The 19,712-nt window shown below is 46.5% G+C and overlaps 1 protein-coding gene across 3 annotated transcripts in view; it reads right to left on the bottom strand.

Moving 5' to 3' along the window:
* LOC144098528 (MFS-type transporter SLC18B1-like) overlaps window positions 1-19,116 on the bottom strand; it is a 41,932-nt gene extending 22,816 nt beyond the window's left edge. Inside the window, exons 1-2 of one of the 3 annotated variants that reach the window (XM_077631246.1) lie at window positions 19,023-19,116; window positions 1,678-2,097 (exon numbers count right to left, since the gene is read on the bottom strand). In XM_077631246.1, the coding sequence (XP_077487372.1) occupies window positions 1,678-2,019 (342 nt within the window). In that variant the 5' untranslated portion in view covers window positions 2,020-2,097; window positions 19,023-19,116. Of the gene's footprint in view, window positions 1-1,677; window positions 2,098-2,223; window positions 2,363-16,617; window positions 16,739-19,022 lie in introns of those variants that run through there. The other 2 variants (XM_077631244.1, XM_077631245.1) reach the window with 2 other exon arrangements.
* Between the last annotated feature and the right edge of the window lie 596 nt (window positions 19,117-19,712).

The raw sequence follows: 19,712 nt of genomic DNA, 5'->3' as shown, positions 1-19,712 counted from the left end.
CCGCACACTCCGCAGTAAAAGTCGAAGTATCTACAGTTTCTGTCCGTCTTTTTGATGTTAACGAAGTCTGCCATTTAGATATCTCCCAGTATGTCTGTCCTACATAGTACCTGTCACACGAAAATTGGACTCTTTGACAAACAATTATTTTTCAAGGCATTTTTTTTAAGGAGAACTAAAGCCCTTTTAAGACGAAATACCTCTGCAACGCGCGCGCGCACACACACACACCTATGCAAAACTAACATTCGGTGTTTGTTTTTTGGCTGTGTGACAGGCACTGTATCCTTGGAATAACAGAGATCAGTTTTTTAGCGCCGTGGGCGACACATGCTGGCAGCAGCTCGTTGCCCTGCCTCTGTATATTGCAAGCCACCGGCAATGTTAGCCAAGACATGCATAGGGTAGGCTGCTTGCACGAAGAGTGTGGTCTGATCCGTTTAGCTTATGATAACAATGTGCAATAAGGAAATAATTACTCATTGGCATCCACCAAAGCGCAGCCATGAGGATTACAAAGGAAATCTGCCCAGCTCTTTCAGAAAATTCGCAGTTAAAAGAAAAATTCGTCCTGGTCCGGAGTCCGGGTGGACGCCAATGAGTAATTATTCCTTTATTACAAATTTACTCCACCGTGGGCGATTCCCCTAAACATTTGCCCAACAATGTGCGCGCGTGGCTTCTTTGAGGCGCTAAATATACGTTTCTACCACGCTTCTCTTGACCAGTTTCACAATTGTCCCATTGACATTTAAGCACAATGTTTAATTGAAGGTTACTCCTTATTTCCATCCTTGGACTAAAAGAGTTGGATGAATTTTTTCCGTGGACAATTACTGAATAGAAGAAACTTAATAGCGAGACTGTTAATCATAGTTCTTTACTGATGTTTAAAAAGTGCCTGTAAATGTTTTGAATTTGAGTGTGTTTATATGCTTGTATTTTGTTTGTTTTTGCCCACCCTGCTATGACCTGTACTAGATCGCACAATAAATAAATAAATAAATAAATAAATAAATAAATAAATAAATAAATAAATAAATAAATAAATAAATAAATAAATAACATTTTCAACAGCACAAATTCTTCCCCCTTAAGTCCGGTGATAGAGCGGTTTCGTTTACCTTAAATGCGAGAGTATTGTTTTGTGGAATACGGAGACCTGTGTCGGCTATTATGGCCTTAAGTGCGGTGTTTGATATTTTGAGGCACGTGCCAATGCCTGGAGATGGAGAAGCACCCAGCCTAAAGGAACAATGCGATCGACGGCCTGACCAACAGGAGCTTGGTGGAAGCACGGAATGCAAAGCTCAGTACATACAGTAGATGTCATTTTACGCAATGCATCATTAAAAATGTACGCTATCAGAAAGGACGGTGCTTAAAGATGGGTAACCTGTACCTTGTTTAAGCGTATCTGTAGAAATTTATTCGTTAATCACCTAGCATATTCTGAGTGTCTTTTAATTTCTTCTTGTAGGCCACATCTGTATCGTATAAGATAAGTAGACTAGAGGAAGCAGTGCCAAAAACAAGGACGAACACAGAAGCTGACAGGACAAGTGCCTAGTGCACTGCACTAGTACATTCGACTAAATGAAACGTCCGGCATGAAAGAAACAAAGCAATATTTGTCTAAGAAGGCGCCGTTTAGTCATGCTAGTGTCGGGCACTCACCAGAATCGGGTAGAAGGGCTGGATAAGGGAGAACGCCGCCGAGATCCAAAACTCGCTGTGTACCAGAGGCAGGAGCCACGCATCCCGCTTGAGCTTCTCCCAGCATCCCTCTGCGGCCTTCGGTTTGCTCGGCTTGACCGCGTCCTGCGAGTCTTCTTTCCACACAGCCGAGCCGTAGCTGGGGTACACCGTCTTGGCCACATCGCCGCCGTTAGCAGGGCGCTCGTACGACTCGAACGCCCTGTTGACGAAGGCAGCCCCTCCGTTGGCGTCGACGCCGCTTCCGACAGTGGTGCCGGAAAGACCGTTCCGCGCCTCCGATGCCGCGGGCGACGCCGACATCTCTCGTGCCTCGTTAGACGAGCGTCGCTAGACGGCCGCGGTCTGCTGATGTCTGGTCTGCTGCGGAGGGGATGCTGACTAATGGCGGTGGTCGGGTGTCGCCGCCATGAAAAAGAAGGAAAGAAGAGAACGTAACGAGGGCTAATCAACTTGCGCCTCCCGGGAGATAGAGTTAGCCGATAAGTGAGAAATTATCGCACTAACTTTTCCACGCCGCTTCCACTACGCCGTGAGCGGGGCGCGGATCCTTCGCCCTCCGGGCGCGGGGCGAGACGGCGAGATCTCGGGCTGATAAATTCTCGCCCCGGTCAGGTCAATCACTTTTGCAAACGAGCGCTCCTGTAAGCTTCCCGCGGGCTTCCCTAGAGGGCGTCGCGACTAATGCGTTTTCATTCCGTCTGCGCATTGCGGAGATTATGATTACGCTGTTTTCCTGATTTGTAACCGAGAAGGAGGAAACCTCACGGCGTTATGAAATAAGCGGCGCAAAAATAAAAAAAAAACCGATATGAAGAATTAAGAGTACACTGCCCCTTCTTCTGAAGGGCTCCGCAGTTTGGACTACACTGATAAGAAACTGATGACTGCAGCGAATATTTAGTAGCGGAGGAATAATACCAAAGGATTCTAAAAGGGCGTTAACTCGAACTCGACTATTCCTTTGAATGCCTGTTAAACGCTGTTTTTTTTTTTTCAGATTTTCTACTTTCCTTTTTTTGGCTTCGTGCGAGGGTAAGCATTTTTTTTTTTTTGCTAGCGCGAAGGGCACGACGGGTACGCCGTACGTGCAGCTTCGTGAATGAGCTACGCATACGTGTCAAGAAGTTTCAAGTTCCTGCATAATTTATTTTGCCATAGACGGGCAAAATCTTCTTTGGAATATGTTTGGATGGCTTATTTGATAGGTTGCCGAACGCCGGGGGTTAAGCCTGCACTCATCGGCATTATGGCGGTGTTATCTGGAGGCAGGCTGGCCCTGTTAAGGCGCTCAGCTATTGTTCTTTAGAAACGTTTGGTTATTCAGACACAATGGCACGCCAGCCGTTGCCAAACAACCATGGTCTACACAAATATCACGAGTGAATGTGTCAGCACAACTCGCAGCTCAAGTAGTGTTTCCCAAGACTTTTGTCTAGGCCTCCCCGGTTTCAGTTTGGTGGGTGTAAGAATTTTTATATCTTTTTTTCTGCCGTGATAGGAAGGGTGATAATGGTGCTTGGTATTGCTCGAGAACCACGATAATATAACTCATCCGAATAATTTTTATATGGGGTGGTTTATTGAAGCAAAATATTTTTTTTTAAATAAAGGTGATGGAACAGCCATAGTGGATCGCTTTTATAGTGTTGGGTTACTCAACCAAGTACATAGGTCATTCTAAGATATCTTCTAGTAATCCACCACGTTCTTATTAACCTTGAAATAATTATACTGTAGTTAACTGCCATGTTTTTTTTTATCTGTACGGATATTTACTAAAAAAAAGCCGCTAAGGATACGACAGCGCTGTCTGTGCAGGTGGATTCCACCGAATGGCGGACATTACGTACATAGCGGTAGTTAGTAAATAAATATTTAACTAATATTAACTACTGCGTTTTTAATTTTTGGCTTTATGGGGCACAATATTGCTAAACAAAAGGCCTTCAACATCGTAGGCGAAGCGATTTTTAAAAAAATTGCGAATCAGCATTGTGGCTCGGGATATCGAACGTGGAATTATGAGCACAAAGCAATAATAATAATAATAATAATTGGTTTTTGGGGAAAGGAAATGGCGCAGTATCTGTCTCATATATATCGTTGGACACCTGAACCGCGCCGGAAGGGATAAAGGAGGGAGTGAAAGAGAAAGGAAGAAAGATGTGCCGTAGTGGAGGGCTCCGAAATTATTCGAACCCGGATTCGAATCGGATTCGAACCCGGGAACTCCGGATCAGTAGCCGAGCGCCCTAACCACTGAGCCACCGCGGCGGGGTACAAAGCAACGTTGCACAAAGCAACGTGACACAAAACGACCCGGTACCAGAAGAGACGCGATATAGACCTTTTCACATTTGCCTTTTTGAGCGGAGCCATATTGCCACGGGGCTGTGCCAGATGCGTCCTGATTGGTCGATTTCATAGAGGCATCTACTACGCACCCGCAGCACAGTCCAACACGCACGCGCTCAATAAATATTTCAACAGTGAAAAGGTCTATAGTTCCACTAAAATCCGGGGTGTTTTCGGTAACGGAAAACACACGTCCACATTCTAAATTATGTGAGACGTGCACCTGACGCGTAGCGTTTTTTTTTTAAATGCACGCGACTCTGTCAGTTGACACCGCGTAGTCATGTAGACGAATGCTACATGGAGCTTCCACTGCGTTTCTGGTGACATAAAAGCGGAGAAGGCATAACAGCTAGCTGCCAGTCGCAGGATACTTAGGCATGGTTTGGTTTATGGTCTATGGGGGTCTAATGTCCCAAAGCTACTCAGGCTATGAGGGACGCCGTAGTGAAAGGCTCCAGAAATTTCGACCACCTAGTGTTCTTTAACGTGCACTGACAGCGCACAGCACGCGGGCCTCTGGAATTTCGCCTCCATCGAAATTCGACCGCCGCGAAAACGTCGTCTCGCTGCTCTGGCTGTAGCCATTGAAGTGTCTGAGGACGACAAGGAAGCCTTCGCGACTGAAAAGCAGTTATGTTGGGCGAAGCCATAGTTGGAAAATTGCAAGAGTAAAACCTCAGCTTGCCAGCGCAAACTACGTCGGTGCCCCGGCCGCTCTTCGTCGCTCTCAATTTTTTACGTTCATTTCAAAACTTCCGGTGCTTATTTCCAAACAGCGCCTTCAAGAATCATGCGTAGGGAATCGTAACTATGTGAAATGCATCGCAAGCGCAAGTTCGAGAGCCCACTTAGCTAGAAAGTTTCAGTAAAAAAAAACAAAAAAAAACATTACGTACCGGCGGTGTACGGGGCCGACTCGGGATGTCGCACATCGATTTCCGTGGCGATCTTTTGCCACAATTTATCCCTGAACGTCATGTTGGGGTGGTAAGCGTGTTAAATATCCCATATACGTTGGCAGCTCACAACGAGCGCTAAAAACGCGACGGTCGCTTCGTCACTGAGCGCCTTATTTCTAACATTACTCATATTAACAGAAACAACAAAGCAAAGCTGGCACCCATGCAAGCACTCACGCTGAGACACTCAGTAACGACGCGGTGCAGCAAATACGGAGTGAACAACGCAGTGAAACAAACACGAAAAGGAGGGAACACAATGCTGCACTCGAGCTGCAAATAAGGCGAAAAGCGCGCCAAAACGAAAGGCGCCAGCATGGAGCAAAGCCGACTTCATTAGCTAGCCAGACGAGCGCTCGAGCCGACGTTGACTAACCTAGAAGCAAAAAAGAGCAAAAACAATCCCGGTCCGCCGCCAAGCCCGCGGTCTGACAAAGGCGCTCGCCTTTATCACTCGGCCCGCGGTCCGGGCCCGGAAAAGTCCGCGCCGCTCGCTCAAGGTCGCTCAGAGCAGTGACGTTCACGTCACGTGGCACGCGAACAGCGCTGACGCGCCCGGACCATCCGCGATCCTGTCCGCTCGTATGAACCCGCCTTCGTCGTAATGAAAGCGGATCTATTCGGCGAAAGTTACACCACCATCGAAACTGTAAAGCAGTCAATGAATTACTGACGCGAAGAACTTTTTCCGACGCGATAGCAGTGCTCGCTGTTATCAGTTCTTTCGGTCTGTGACTGCTGAATATTCGATTTAGTTGTAGGCGTTATAACTGTCACGCTGCCTATCTATATCACGCTGAGTTCTTGCGCAGGTCCACTATTGGCCTTTATACCGTTGACGTACAAACTAGGAAACAATGAATTCGCTGCATACCAGTACAGAAAGACGCAACGAATAGTGCATTCAGTACCTGATTCCTCGCACAGAGCGATAGCATCCACACCAGTGCTGACTTTCGCAATGAACGTTGTTCAAACTGTGTCATCCGTGAGTGCACGCTTCTGTGAGCAAACGGTGACCTTCCACGTGGCTTGCAACAACTGCCTCGGCTCTTAGATTCGTTTCCGCTGATTGCACCTATTTAAAAGCCCGACGGCAAACTTTTGCAGGTGGTGCAAGTATGCTGGCGCTCTAATTTCTCCGTTTTTCCAGGTTTCCAACCTTCAGCAAAGTTAGATGCCGACCCGTGAACAGTTGTAAGCACAGAAGTGCCTGTGTAAAGATAGCTCGCATATTATGCGGAAGGCAGGCCGCTACGCGTAGTGCTGAATTCTTAGTTTTAACAACGCTTTATTAGCTTTTAGGACATGTTATAGTGAGATGGTGTAACGATGCATCAGCCTAAGTGAATTTGTTGCTGGACTAGTTGGCTGCAGTTGACTGGTTTAAAGGCGCCAGAAAGGGAGAGAACAGGGCAACGGAAAGGGACGCAGACGACGTTACAATATGCGATACTGACAAATAGCTTTTTCCGGTAGAGGGGGGGGGAGGAGACGAGACGGCATGTCGAGTGACGTCCACAATTACCGAGAACTCACGAGCGCAAACTTGTCAAGACTGTCGCGATGCTATATCGTGAAATTCAAGAGCCCTTTGTTGATATCAAGAAAACGCGCGTAGCAGATGACGCTGAACACTGGCAGCAGACGACATAGAAGCGTCTCAGCGACGTAGGGCACGAGAAAGACACTCGCACCCACGTTTGCCGTAACAGGGATCACCACTGTACAGGTTCAGCCTCAGACTTCGCAGGCGCATGATCATCGCGTAAGCATAAGGAAAGATGAATTGGACCCGAAAAATCCGCTCTCAGCCGCGTTGCGATGTCGTCCTTCTTCGTGTTGTGTCCCGTTCCGGCGTCTTTAAACCAAGATGCATCTCCTTCGCGAACACTAAGTTAACAAGACCCGCCGCGATGGCTCAGTGGCTGTTGGCGTCCGGATGCTGATTTCAAGGTAGCGGGTTCGATCCGGGCCGCGGCGGCCGTATTTCGATAGAGGTGAAATACAGACACCTCCGTGTGCTGCATGATGTCGGGGCACTTGAAGAGCTCGAGGTGCTCTAAAGTAGCCCTAATAGCTCATGTGGGATTGTTGAGGATGTTAAACCCCGCAATAATAAAAAAAGTAAATTAAAACTAACATGAACAAGGGCGGGAGGAAGCCTCACTGCGATAGCGAGCGTTTCGACTAGATGACTTGTCACTTTATTCTGTTGTCCAAAATTTTGCTAGCGGACTTAAATCCCCCCCCCCCCCCCAACCTTGTTTATTTTGTGCTATCAAGAATTCCATCTTCCCTACCCGCTCCCTCGGGATCCACCGTGGATCAACTTCGCTAAGACATTCGAAACAAATTATTCTCATTTTTAACAAGCTACGGAAGAAGCTTGACGAAGCCCGGCCCCCTACAGTGCATGCGAAAAAACGCAAACACTTCAGATATATGCAGGAACGAAGTGAACAGAACTTGAGAAACAAACGTTAAGGTGTATGTATCGGCCGGTTGCGTGTGTGCAACCGAACAGACAGTGCGTTCAGTGCTTCATGCCTTCGAAGCTAGCGGCTCATTCACACTGGCGCGGACTTGCTTAACGACCTGTGCGGAGCTATATTGCTAGCGACTGAACTCTTCCATTAGCTAATGGTGGAGTGCCATGTGGCTTGAAGCCTCTGGCTGTGCCCGTGTATGAATTTATAGATTACCCGTTGATTGCACACGCTTAAATGCTTTTCGATAAAGCTTCTGAATGTGGTGCTTACCTATTGGTTCCTTAATTTCTCCTTTTGTTAACTTGGAAGCTTTGAGAAAAGCCTCGTTATAACCAGTGAAGAGTTTCAAGTAGAAAAGTGCGCATGCGATGGCGGTTGGACAACATTCACAGGCTAGATTTACGAGGGGCCCGCTTCTTGAAAGAGCAAGTGAGGTTTCAGCACTAATTATTAGAATCTCTCGTGAATGTCATGTAACTGAGTAATAATACACGGAAAAAATTTTCATACTTCATGCCTCAGGCGGCGTTTCTGGAATTCAGGAAATCTGCGCGTACGCTGTTAACAAGTAGCGTTTGCAGCAATCGGAACGCAGTCCTCACATCGCAGCTCACTAGAACGCGACCTTGTGAAATTTAGCGCGCACATTTTGTTTACGTGTGAGTGGTCAGGACCATATTTCTGCGCAAACATACTGCGGCCTGTTGTTTCCAGCACTGCGATCGCCTAAGGCAGGAATGAGTAGCTTACTTTAGCAGCGCCTGGCACACGAGGCTAAGTGCGGATAGCAAGCATGTGCAGCTAACTAAGCTGCCCAGCACGTTTATAGTGCGATCGGCAGCACGCAGACACCGGAACATCTGCGAATAGGTGGGAAATTGGTTTTTGCTGCCCTATTTTAATTCACAAAATTTAATAAAGCTGTAATGCGGTAACATTTTTTAGGCTTGCACCGCATGCGTTTTCGCATGCTGAGCTAAGAACTGTCGCTTGCTTCTTTTGGCCAAATCAGCCCTGTGTCCGCGAACCATTGATCTGTTTCTTGTTAGGCCGCAGCGAAATAGAAACTAGTTAACCATAACTGCTTCCTGATAAGAAAAGAAGTGTGAACCACAAAGGTTCGCCACCGGCATAATCGACAAGAGGAGTGTTCTGTAGGCGCGACCGCTTTGGGAAAAGGCTCACGTTCGACTTCTGAAAGGTCAGTCGACTACGGTTTACAAGACAAGCCTTATTATAAATAACAAACGCCTTGTGCCAATCGGGGAAGGCCAGATACAACAAACACCACGAGAGAGGGGGCGCTCCTTGATTGAAGTTGCTGCACGCCCCTGTCACGAATTACGATACCAAAGGAAGAGCCAGCTTCCGACGTTTAAAGCACGCACCGCGAGCAAGGAGCGACTGATGTTGTACCGAGGGTTTCCTCCGACCGAGAGATAGAAGCAGCGTGGCGATTCAGAACAGACCATTTTTTTTTTACTCTGACAAATGAAACGAACTCGAAAGGGGAGCTGCGGATGCAACGAGAGAGGACTGAAAGCGCCGAGCGGCCAGACGTTTGATCACGCCGCGGCGCGAAGATGCGAGGCATCTCAAGTGACCGACGACGTGCCCCAGCGCTGGCACTTGGGTTATATTACAGGCGACTCGATATCGGCGTGCTGGTGGCCGCTTGTTCTTTGAATTGACAAATTTCTGGCGCCGTGAACAGCCTTCAGCAGACCGTATAAGAAGTTATGCTAAAACAAGAACGTTTCAGCAACGTTTGGCGAGCGTTTCACCGCAACCACACAGGAATTACAAATGCTCACTAGTAATTATGAGTTCCCCGACTCGCGGCTACAGTCTCAAGGAGAGTTAGCGATGCATCAGGAGGCCAGAATGTTTGTGTGAAAAAAGACATAGTAGCCTATGGTGTTTACTGGCATTATACAACCTGTCAATATCGCATTGTATCGCTGAGGCAGAAAGAGCTATCGCTGATCGTTTCTTTGTGGTGGTCTTGTAAGTATCGATCAGAGGGCTGAAATGAACACAGGGCGTGTGTTTTTGGACTTTGCAGGTAGTGAGCTGGAAATCTGGGGTCGTTATTTCTATTACTGTTAGCAATGTAGCAGTAGCGATGAATCATTCGTGTCGTAGACAGAAATCTACGTTCGTTGGCTGTCTGCTAGCAACCTTCAAACGTTGAAAGGCCCTAAAGCGCACTTCTACCTCGACGAGTTAAAATATATGCAGGGCTCGGAGACTGCATAATTTGGTGAAATCGCCAGATCGCAACTAACAGCCACACACGGCTCAGAATGGGGCTCTTGAATGAGAACAGAAACTCCAAGCGCGAATCAAAGCCCTGGAATTCTATCTTTCTAGCGCGATTCCGCATCTCTTTGTTCAGTTACATCTAAGCGACATGGGCGGCTAAAATTTAGGCATTCAGCCCGTTGTCTCAACAAACCTTGAAAGCTACAATTGCAGATCACTAAAGGCCCCGCCGCGGTGGCTCAGTGGTTAGGGCGCTCGGCTACTGATCCGGAGTTCCCGGGCTCGAACCCGACCGCGGCAGCTGCGTTTTTATGGAGGAAAAACGCTAAGGCGCCCATGTGCTTTGCGATGTCAGTGCACGTTAAAGATCCCCAGGTGGTCGAAATTATTCCGGAGCCCTCCACTACGGCACCTGTTCCTTTCTTCTTTCACTTCCTCCTTTATCCCTTCCCTTACGGCGCGGTTCAGGTGTCCAACGATATATGAGACAGATACTGCGCCATTTCCTTTCCCCCAAAAAACAATTATTATTATTATTAATAGATCACTAAAGAGAACGTATTCTTACAAACCTTGGGAACGACGAATCACGGTGATTTGCAAATTGGCTTGGTTCCAGCAATGAACGGCGCGGCCATTGAATACTTCTCGCACCGGAGCTGCGACCCGATCTGTTCGGGGACCGTATATGTACCTCCTAGAGCGACGCCCTTCACACGCGTCCGGGTTCTACCGCCGAGTGCGGCCTTCTTGGCGTAGTCGAGCTTGACAGCGCGCATTCTTCTTTCTCTTGCCAGGATATCGCCGACGTAAAACGACTACAGAGTTGACACGAGGCAGATAAGCTCGCCTGTAAACGCCTCACGCGATTGGTCACTGGGGGGCTTTTACGGCGTGGTCATTCACGGGAGCACTCACGGCTTCCTAGGCTGTTCGTTGACTTTGGCCAGCATTCATGCTTGCTCGCGCATCTTGCACATTGCATATCATTTGCACGTGTAAGCGCACATGGAGCCCGACTTTCCCTACTCCGAGCCCGAAACAGCGGTAGTTCAATATACAGAATGTGTCCAAGGAAAAGTTTACTCTTGGTCCGCCTGTTGTTATGCAACAATTGAAGTTAAAACCCTTTATTGTTGGTGACCTTCGGTGCCATTAGCATTCTGTGTCGCTGCGCCACTCGCAACGTAACTAATGTACTGTCTGTTACAGAAGTTTTTAGTTCACTGCGCCGTACGAATGAAAGACGCCGAACTTTTGTAACAGACGGTACATGTCGGCACTGGCGGTTCTAAGCATACAATTTTTTTTTGGTTCCCATTCCTCGATATCACTCAGGGGAACATCGCACGGAAACCGCCGTAATTTTTTGTTGTCAGCTTTGTGTCTTCCGAGCAAGTTGGAATGCCAAAAGCTGAGTGCGAAACTTATTCGATAGCTAACAACTACTCTATTTAACTGACATTTGTTGCACGCAACCCAGGGCGTTAAATTTTATGAATGCACAATCGACAGTATTTGGCATATAACAAAGTAAATTAAGATACCTGTGTTCTCAGGCACTAAGTTTCTAGGTCGTAAAATTTCAACTAAATGAAATATCAACACATTAAGAGCATTTCAGTTAGAGCGCGTGGATTTTTGAATATACTGTCAACTGGGTTAGTGTGCGGAATTACGGTGCGAAAGAACGCCGACCCAGAGAAGAAATCGACTACCGAAGCGCTGCAGCGCGTGAGTCACCTGTTTACTGCTTGCTTCCTTATCGTATAGTGCATTACTTTCCCCAACTTGCAAAATATTAGTTTTTAAGAATGGTAAGTGTTGCTAACGTAGCGAAAAAACAGTACGAATAGAACTCGAAATTTATTTTGAGGAATAAATTCTGTGTTTACATTGCTTTGTGACGAAGTTTTTGATCTCATTATTAATGCCCTTTTATTGCCAAGCCGCAATATTGTCTAAACATCACGCTTTACCACTTCTCTGTTCTCCACAATGGAAACAAATAACACACTAGCTGCGAAAATCAAGCTTCTGCCTTCGTAAGCCGGTATGCTCGGGCTTAGTGAAGAGAACTGTTTTTTTCCCCCAGTGGCGATCGACAGGTTTTAGGATGGTAGCTGTAAAGAAACCTTGCTTCCCAAGCACAACTTAAGGCTAATTTTTCTCCGCTTTATTGAATGATTCGACCAAAAAAGGCTAAAAAACGAGCAGAAATGACGATAAAAGTGGGTCGTTGCCGTTAGCGTGTTTGTTTTAAAGTTTCGACGCACCAAACACCGCCACGAAACTGATCACGTCATGCGTAGAGCTCGCGCGCGCATACACTGCTTTGCTGCGCACTAATTATATAATTGGTTTTTGGGGAAAGGAAATGGCGCAGTATCTGTCTCATATATCATTGGACACCTTAACCGCGCCGTAAGGGAAGGGATAAAGGAGGGAGTGAAAGAAGAAAGGTGCCGCAGTGGAGGGCTCCAGAATAACTTCGACCACCTGGGGTTCTTTAACGTGCACTGACATCGTACAGCACACGGGCGCCTTGGCGTTTTTCCTCCATAAAAACGCAGCCGCCGCGGTCGGGTTCGAACCCGGGAACTCCGGATAAGTAGTCGAGCGCCCTAACCACTGAGCCACCGCGGCGGGTACTCAATAAAAAATAAAGCTTGCTGCAAACCGCTGGCGTCTGGCACTTCTATCGTGCTGCAATCAACAACGCTTTACCGGGTCGGAAGCTTCCTGTTAACACTGGCCGAAACCGCGTGCTGGCACAAGTGCCGTCGCAGGTGCGTAAACAAAGGCGATCGTATTTTGCTAGAAGGGGAAACGCTAACCATAACTGTTCACGTTCTTTAGGTGCCGTCCGCCAACGATATTAAGGGAGCAAGCGTGCTTGACAACCCAACAGTGGATGTTGTTGCAAAAAGAATAAGACACTGGCTCACCAAACTGCCCGCTGTCCTGCGTTCCCTCGAGAGAGATATATATAAAAGAATCGCGAGGCTCGTATATAGCGGTTGGAAGGCTCGTTGCGGAAACAGTGAAAGTGAAATCCAAGCATAGCTGCTTGCTGCTGTTGTTTGGAGCCTATCGCAGCCGCGTAGAATAAGAACACAGCTGGAAGAAGAGTGCAGCTAACTAGGCTATATGGCAGCTTCGTTTCCAGCCGGAGGTGCTGAAAATGCGGCCGCACCTCTACAAAAGCCCCAATTTTCCTGTTCACAAATAACATGACTTAACCATCTACGATCTGGGCCACTGGAAACTGTTTAAAAATTTCTAAACCACCATCTTTAAAAAGCTTTCTGGCCCTACGTATTCGTGATCTGCCTTTGAAAGGATTGTTGGATTCTGTGATCTTTAGCTGATATGTTTTTATTGCGCGCTTTTCCTTGTGCTTTCATAGTTTGTGCATTTTTCATGTCTTCATACCACAGACTCACGCGAGGATAAAATATGAATAAATCAGTAAACACTCAAGTGACAAATCAGGCAAGCAGTCAAAAACAAAGAAATAAGCTTTTCCTAATGGGTTTAAATCCCCGACGAGCTTTCTATACTGAATAACAAAAGAAATGCCTGGGCTCACGACCCTGGGGATTCTGTGCTCTTTCTGTCAGTTGCACTATTTTTGTATCATCATCATCATCATCATCATCATCATCATCATCATCATCATCATCATCATCATCATCATCATCATCATCATCATCATCATCATCATCATCATAACCCGGTATTTTTCAATTTTCCTGCTCAGTCCACAATGCTCAGTAGCAACTAAGGCTTTCTTTCAATGGGGCGACAATTGCTTTCACCCTAATTAATTCTCTTTCTCACTCTGCCTCAATGCACTGCGGCTTAGCTGGGATTAAATTTTGAGACAGGGGTATCTTTCTGGATTAAAACCATGATTCTTTTCGTAACAGGCGTTTTTTCAATTGCTAGTAAATGTTACCAGATTCCTGAATTACGCCACTTACGTGGGTCTAACCTATTTCTATCGAGAGGGATGACCTCCTGGGGAGAGTAAAAGTTACCAGCAGAAACCAGAAGCACCATTGATAAAAATCTGGGGCTGTTTTCTTCAAAAGTTACGGGGACACTTAAGGAATTTACGTGCGAGTAATGTGAAAGCATTGCAATTTTATTCAACTTCTATCCCAGTGCCATTCTTATTCTATTCAAGTTTATTTATATTCTATTCCATTTTATTTATATTCTGATCCAAGCCTATTCTAATGATGCCGTAATTCTACTCAATTTCCTTGTAGTTGGTGCAGTTGTAAGTACTAGTACTGTCTATTACTGGTTAACATTTCGCATTTTCCCGACTTTTAATGATGTCACACCGTTTTAACCAATCGTGAGTTTTGCAACGTGGAAACTTTTTGTGCCACGTCGGATTTTCATGTCGATGAGCCATCTAATGCTTTCGCATTAATGAAAGAAAACGTGTTTTCATTGGAGGCGATCCTGATGAGAGCGAGAATCGCCCAGTAGAGGCTCGTGGTCGTTATGTCTTCACACGTGGATGTCCGTTACGCTGCGCTAGACTACAGTTACACGCTTATTTGTTTTTATATTTACTTAAGAAACTGCAACAAGGTCACTCCGACGGACAGGTCACTCAGCGATAAGCTCGAACGGCCGCGCGCTGTACTAAAGCGCGTGATAAGACGTGTTGGGCCCGGTAACGACGCGGTAATAACGTGACGTTGGCATAAGGCATAGCGGACGCTCTCAGAGACAGCGCGACTTTTCGCAGGGATGTTTGCGGCTGCTGTGGTGGGAATAAAGCTCTCTTCAACGTATAACTGTGTAGGCGTGTAAAAACAGCGATAAATTTGGAATTTTGCTCGCCTAATAATAGCTCAAGAACTCTGAAAGAGAAAATATCTCGTTTTCATTTGTTGTTGGCTCATTTAAGATGTAGAAGAAAGTGGCAGTCTCGTTACAAGCCCGGAGTATAAATGCTGTTAGGACAAAGCAAGGCGCTTTCTCCGAAGCACAGACTGATGGGATGGGCGAGTTTCTCCGAGACGCGCTCTGGATACCAGCTGCCATCAGAGGTGCTACTCACTGACCTTGAGAGATGGGATGTCGCGGTATCCAGCTCCGACCAAGCTATCCAAAAACAGATGGTGGGCTGGGGTTTGGAAATCGTCGGGCGTCACCGACTGTCGGTTATTTCACGGGACCAAGAGCCAGCCTAAGAATTGTCTAAGATAAGGCTCAATATTGACGAAAGTTTACCAACCCCGCCACCTCAACGGAAATAGAATGTGGCTCTCGATTTTGCGTACGCGGGCTATGCTTTCATTCGTCGTATGTATTCGCAACCTTACACGCATCTTCCAAAGATTGCCACCGAAAAGAGTAGCTTTTCACACCTCGTGCAAGACATACGGTTGGCTTTCACAGCTTCACATCCTCACCGTACATGAGAAAGCTGTCCCGAATAGGCACTGCCTATTTTTTTTTTCATAATGGTTGAATGTCAACGGCTACAATAAATGTTTGTTTGCGAACACGACAGCCAGACAGCTTGGTGAATTTAACAGGAATTTGCGAGTGAGGCTTGGCGAAGGGCAAATGACTGAGTTTGTTTTAAATCAGCGATTTTCAGTTAAACTTTCATTACCGAATTACTTCTCGTTTTTTTTTTGTTCAGAGTTGAATGCCTCAAACTAAACTACACACGCGAGCGGCATTCACGTCCGAAATGCAAGGAAAGCGTAAATTTCTTGGTACGCACCTTGACACCATCAACGCTTGTCTTGCGCTTTGCGGGCTTTCCTGCATTTCTTGAAGCAGTGCAGCTTCTGCTGGCGCTTTGTAACTCAGAAAAGTGTGAATGTCTTGGCAAGGAAATTATCTCGCAAATTGCGATGAATTCCTAATGAAGTATTTTCTTTACACAAGGCTGTATGCGTTGCATTGCTCGAAAGCCTTACATTGTGTTACGTATGGGATCACAATTGCATTCTTTGCGATCAGGTCTGACGGCTTTTTTTAAAGAAGACACAACTAAAGAACTACAATGACGCGAGGAACTTCAAGCGTTGCATAGAGCATAGAAAACGTATTCCCTATGCACTCACAACTACTGAAAAAGTATTCAAATTATTTCCTTTGTCGTGTGTCTTGTAGTGAGATGTTTTTTGCCAACGTGAATAGATGGCGATTGAGAACTGTCGGTGCGGTAGCTGTGCTAAGTATTGGGAAATGCCTACAATATGTTCTCTTTCTGGATGACTGCCCTTTTTGGTTGCGTTGTGCAGGGTGGTTTGGGAAGGCATAAGAAGCCGAAATCTTTTTGATCTTTAGCAGAGTACTCGCCAATTTCATTCTGGTCGTTGAAGTTGAAAGGTGGGCTTCGCAGCCGTGACGCGAAACCATATTGACGGATAGACCTTTTCGGCATGTTTGCAATCTACGCAGGCTCCATTGTGACATTTCCAACGAGGCGAGACCAAACGCTACTTATTAGTTAGTCTTTTGACAGCGAGGTCAAGTTACTCGCATTTCGAAGAAATAGACACATATCGAATAGAAGGGTGCACGTGAGTGACTGCGTCACGCGTTTGACTTTTAGGAAAATACACCCATTGCATACTACCGGAGCAGTTGGATTACGCCACTACTGATGACACGCAGGCACAGCACTGTGAGAGTTTCCAAAACAAGCCATCGCGCGCCCCGAGAAGCGGATGCATAGCCACGCGAAACCGGGTGTGCACACAATATACGCTGTAACAGGCGCTCCCATTACGTCGTCGAGCCGCTCAGTGCCCCCATATACTGTCCGAAAATCTCACCTGAATGCGCCCTTTTCATCACTGCCATCTCCAGACCTCTGCGTTTTTCTTAGTCTGCCTTGCCTTGCGTTGTCTTGGCAGTCTCAATTGTTAGCCGGAGAACTCAGGTCGCCGGCTGCACCCAGCGGGGAGTAGAGACAACACTGAGCTCAGCGCCACCTTGCCTCGACCTCGCGCACTAGAAAACGTGTTTTGCACGGCGACGCTATCGATTTCTGTACTCCTCCTTCTCTACCAGTTCGCTCTGCGCCGACCTCAAAACGAAAAAAAATGAGGGAGAGTGGCGGCTTAGAGGACGGGGTCATCGTAAGTCGGTAGACAAACTAGATATAGAAAAGACATTCCCTTTGGGATTTTTCTGCAATTGACTCCTTTGGCCTCTTTTTTTTTTTTTATTCCGGACTGCAAATATGCGCTCTATTGACCCCACATTTGCCGCGCAATTGGCCGTGCAGAACGGTTGTGAAAACAGGCTCTTCACCTTGTTTCATGAAGTATATTTAAGAATGAACAAAATCCAATAAAGAATAAAGCCGAGCAAAGAATAAACCTAAACAAAGTACGGCTAGCTTTCAGGCCGATCTTAGTTTTCTGAAGTCAAAGACCAGTATATTCGCGGTACGGACACTGTAGCTGGATGCTAAGCGCATATTAAGAAGTTAAATTATGTTTTTCTACACAATAATCGGCCAGAATGGTAGGTCTGGGTGGCGGCTCTGTCCAGCTCGAACCTAGAGGAACAAAGAGCACGGGCAGCGGTGTTTATACCACTTTTACCAATGCTGTCCTGGACCAGATCAGTCTTCCGGTAACCCAAGCCTTTTTGTTTTCAATGAACGTTTTCATCGTCGTCATCTCACGATTTTTCGCTCTCCTACCCTACGAAGCTCGCACGGATGCACTTTGGTTATAACTAAAGTACATAAATGTTCTCTTGCATTAAATAGACACTACGTTTTCTGGTAACCGTCATTCCTTCTCTATGAGGTAACTGTCGGGCTCCAGCTGAGATAAAGCGATGCGAATCTGTTTAATCCCAAATTAAACTGTGGAAGGATCACTAGAGGGTCGCGTTAAAGAGTGACGCCGAACGTATGTTCGTAATGAATCGTAATGAATCAATTGCAGTACCGAAACAACACTCTTTCGGTCCACTAGAATGGGTCATCTTCGTCTCAAATTTCTAATTTGGCTGGTTCAACAGCGATCGGCAGTGAAAATTCACCTTGGGGTTAAGTGGCATCGAACGTAATGCTAACTTTTACTAAAGACATTCCAGGCCTGTATCTAAGTGCCAATGAGTACACGCGTGTGAACTATCAGGAACTAGTGAAATGCGAACAGACGCCGCGGTGGGTCAGTGGTTATGGCACTCGACTGCTGACCCGAAAGACGCAGGTTTTTCATTTCATTTCATTTTATTACCTTAAAGGCCCTAATAGAGGGGTGTTACATAAGGGGGTGTTGATCCCGGGCATGGCGGGCGAATTTTGATGGAGGCGAACTTCTAGAAGCCAGTGCACTGTGCGATGTCAGTGCACGTTAAAGAAACCCAGGCAGCCGAAATTTCGGGAGCCCTTCAAAACGGCGTCCCTCATAGCCTGAGTCGCTTTAGGACATTAAACCCCATAAACCACAAACCATAAATATGAATAAAAGAAGGAAAATATGAACACGAAAATACAAGGATATTACCTCCGTGTGAGGAAATTCAAGCAAGGGCAAGGTTGACTGAGTGTCTTCGCGTCATCGAAGTGCAGTGTACCTGAGTTGGTATTGAGCTTCTCCAGGCTTCTATCTTCTCATTTTGCTGCTACTGTTTCGATTGGCTTGTTCGCATTTCATTGGTTGCTGAGAGTATCTTTGCATTTTAACGCGAATATCTAAAGGCACGGTGAACGTACTTGCTCGTTGAAAATGCTTCAGCTGTTCCCAATTAATTCTTCAAATGTGCGATGGCATGTCCAGATCATTTCATAGATTTTTTGACTTCAGCAAGCCTACCATAGGGTGCATTAGCAAGCCTAGTTTAACCAACGCATCTCGGTTGTCTGCAGCAGAGAACGTAGACTGCAGACCTACGTACGTCTAAAAAAATTATCAAGAAATGGTAAACAATTCATGAAGACTACCATCATCTGACACATTTCAGCGGCAATGAGCGGCATGACTTTACACAATGGGGCAAATAACTATTCGGCTTACACCCTAAGCAGAGTTTATATCGCGGATGGAAGAAAATAGTGGCTGGAATAGGAACTACTGCGGAGCATGCGGTATGGAGGACAGAGAATGACGAACGACATGCTAGGGAGAGCAAAAAAGAGAAAATCTCGTGACGTGCGCGAAATTTCTAAGCTACAGACTGTCTTTGGAGTGCAACCTCTCTTCGTTCCTTCGTTTACCTGGGCGGCCGCCATTGTTATCCTGCAGACTTGTCTTGTCTGAGACTGGAGAGAAGCGACGGTAGAACACACCGCTAGGGCGAAGCAGACAGCGGGGCGGTGCGGGGTGCGGAGGTCTCCAAAATAGCAGCGCTGCCGAAGCGGAGATGAAGGGCCAAGTTGGCACGCGTCCGTGCCTTGCCGCGAGGCTGGGACTACAGCGCAGCCTGGCAAAGAGCGCAGCAGTGCTCTTTTCGAGCGTGCCAAACGACAAGCCAATCCGATATACCAGGTGTTTCAGGGAAGGTGATTACTCGTGTTTAAAAGTAGGGGTTTTGTGGTAAACAGAAGCTTTTTCCGGCATAGTAATGCCAGCGTTGGCCGACGTCAAAAAACAGGCGAATCATCTTTACTAGCTAAGTGATTAACTAAATTCTCATAGTTAACTTTTTAACTATTACCAATAGGCACCTGATTGCAATTAGAGATCTGCAGCCGGCCGTTAATAATAGCCATACCAGTTTTTAGAATTTCGAAAACGCCATTACTCTCGCCGCTGTGGCACGACAAAATTTTGCTACGTCGTGCTAAATATACATGCACTTTCGAAAAGTATTCAGGAAAAGCAACCCCTCCAGTGGTCGTAACTAGTCGAAATAGCCAAATTTTGTCGTGCCAAAGCGGCGAGAGTAATGGCGTTTTTGAATTTCT

This window comes from Amblyomma americanum, chromosome 7 (genome assembly GCF_052857255.1).
Source record: "Amblyomma americanum isolate KBUSLIRL-KWMA chromosome 7, ASM5285725v1, whole genome shotgun sequence".
Taxonomy (NCBI): Eukaryota; Metazoa; Arthropoda; class Arachnida; order Ixodida; family Ixodidae; genus Amblyomma; species Amblyomma americanum.
The sequence above is the reverse complement of the archived record's forward strand: the minus strand, read 5'-3'. Positions and strand labels throughout refer to the sequence as shown.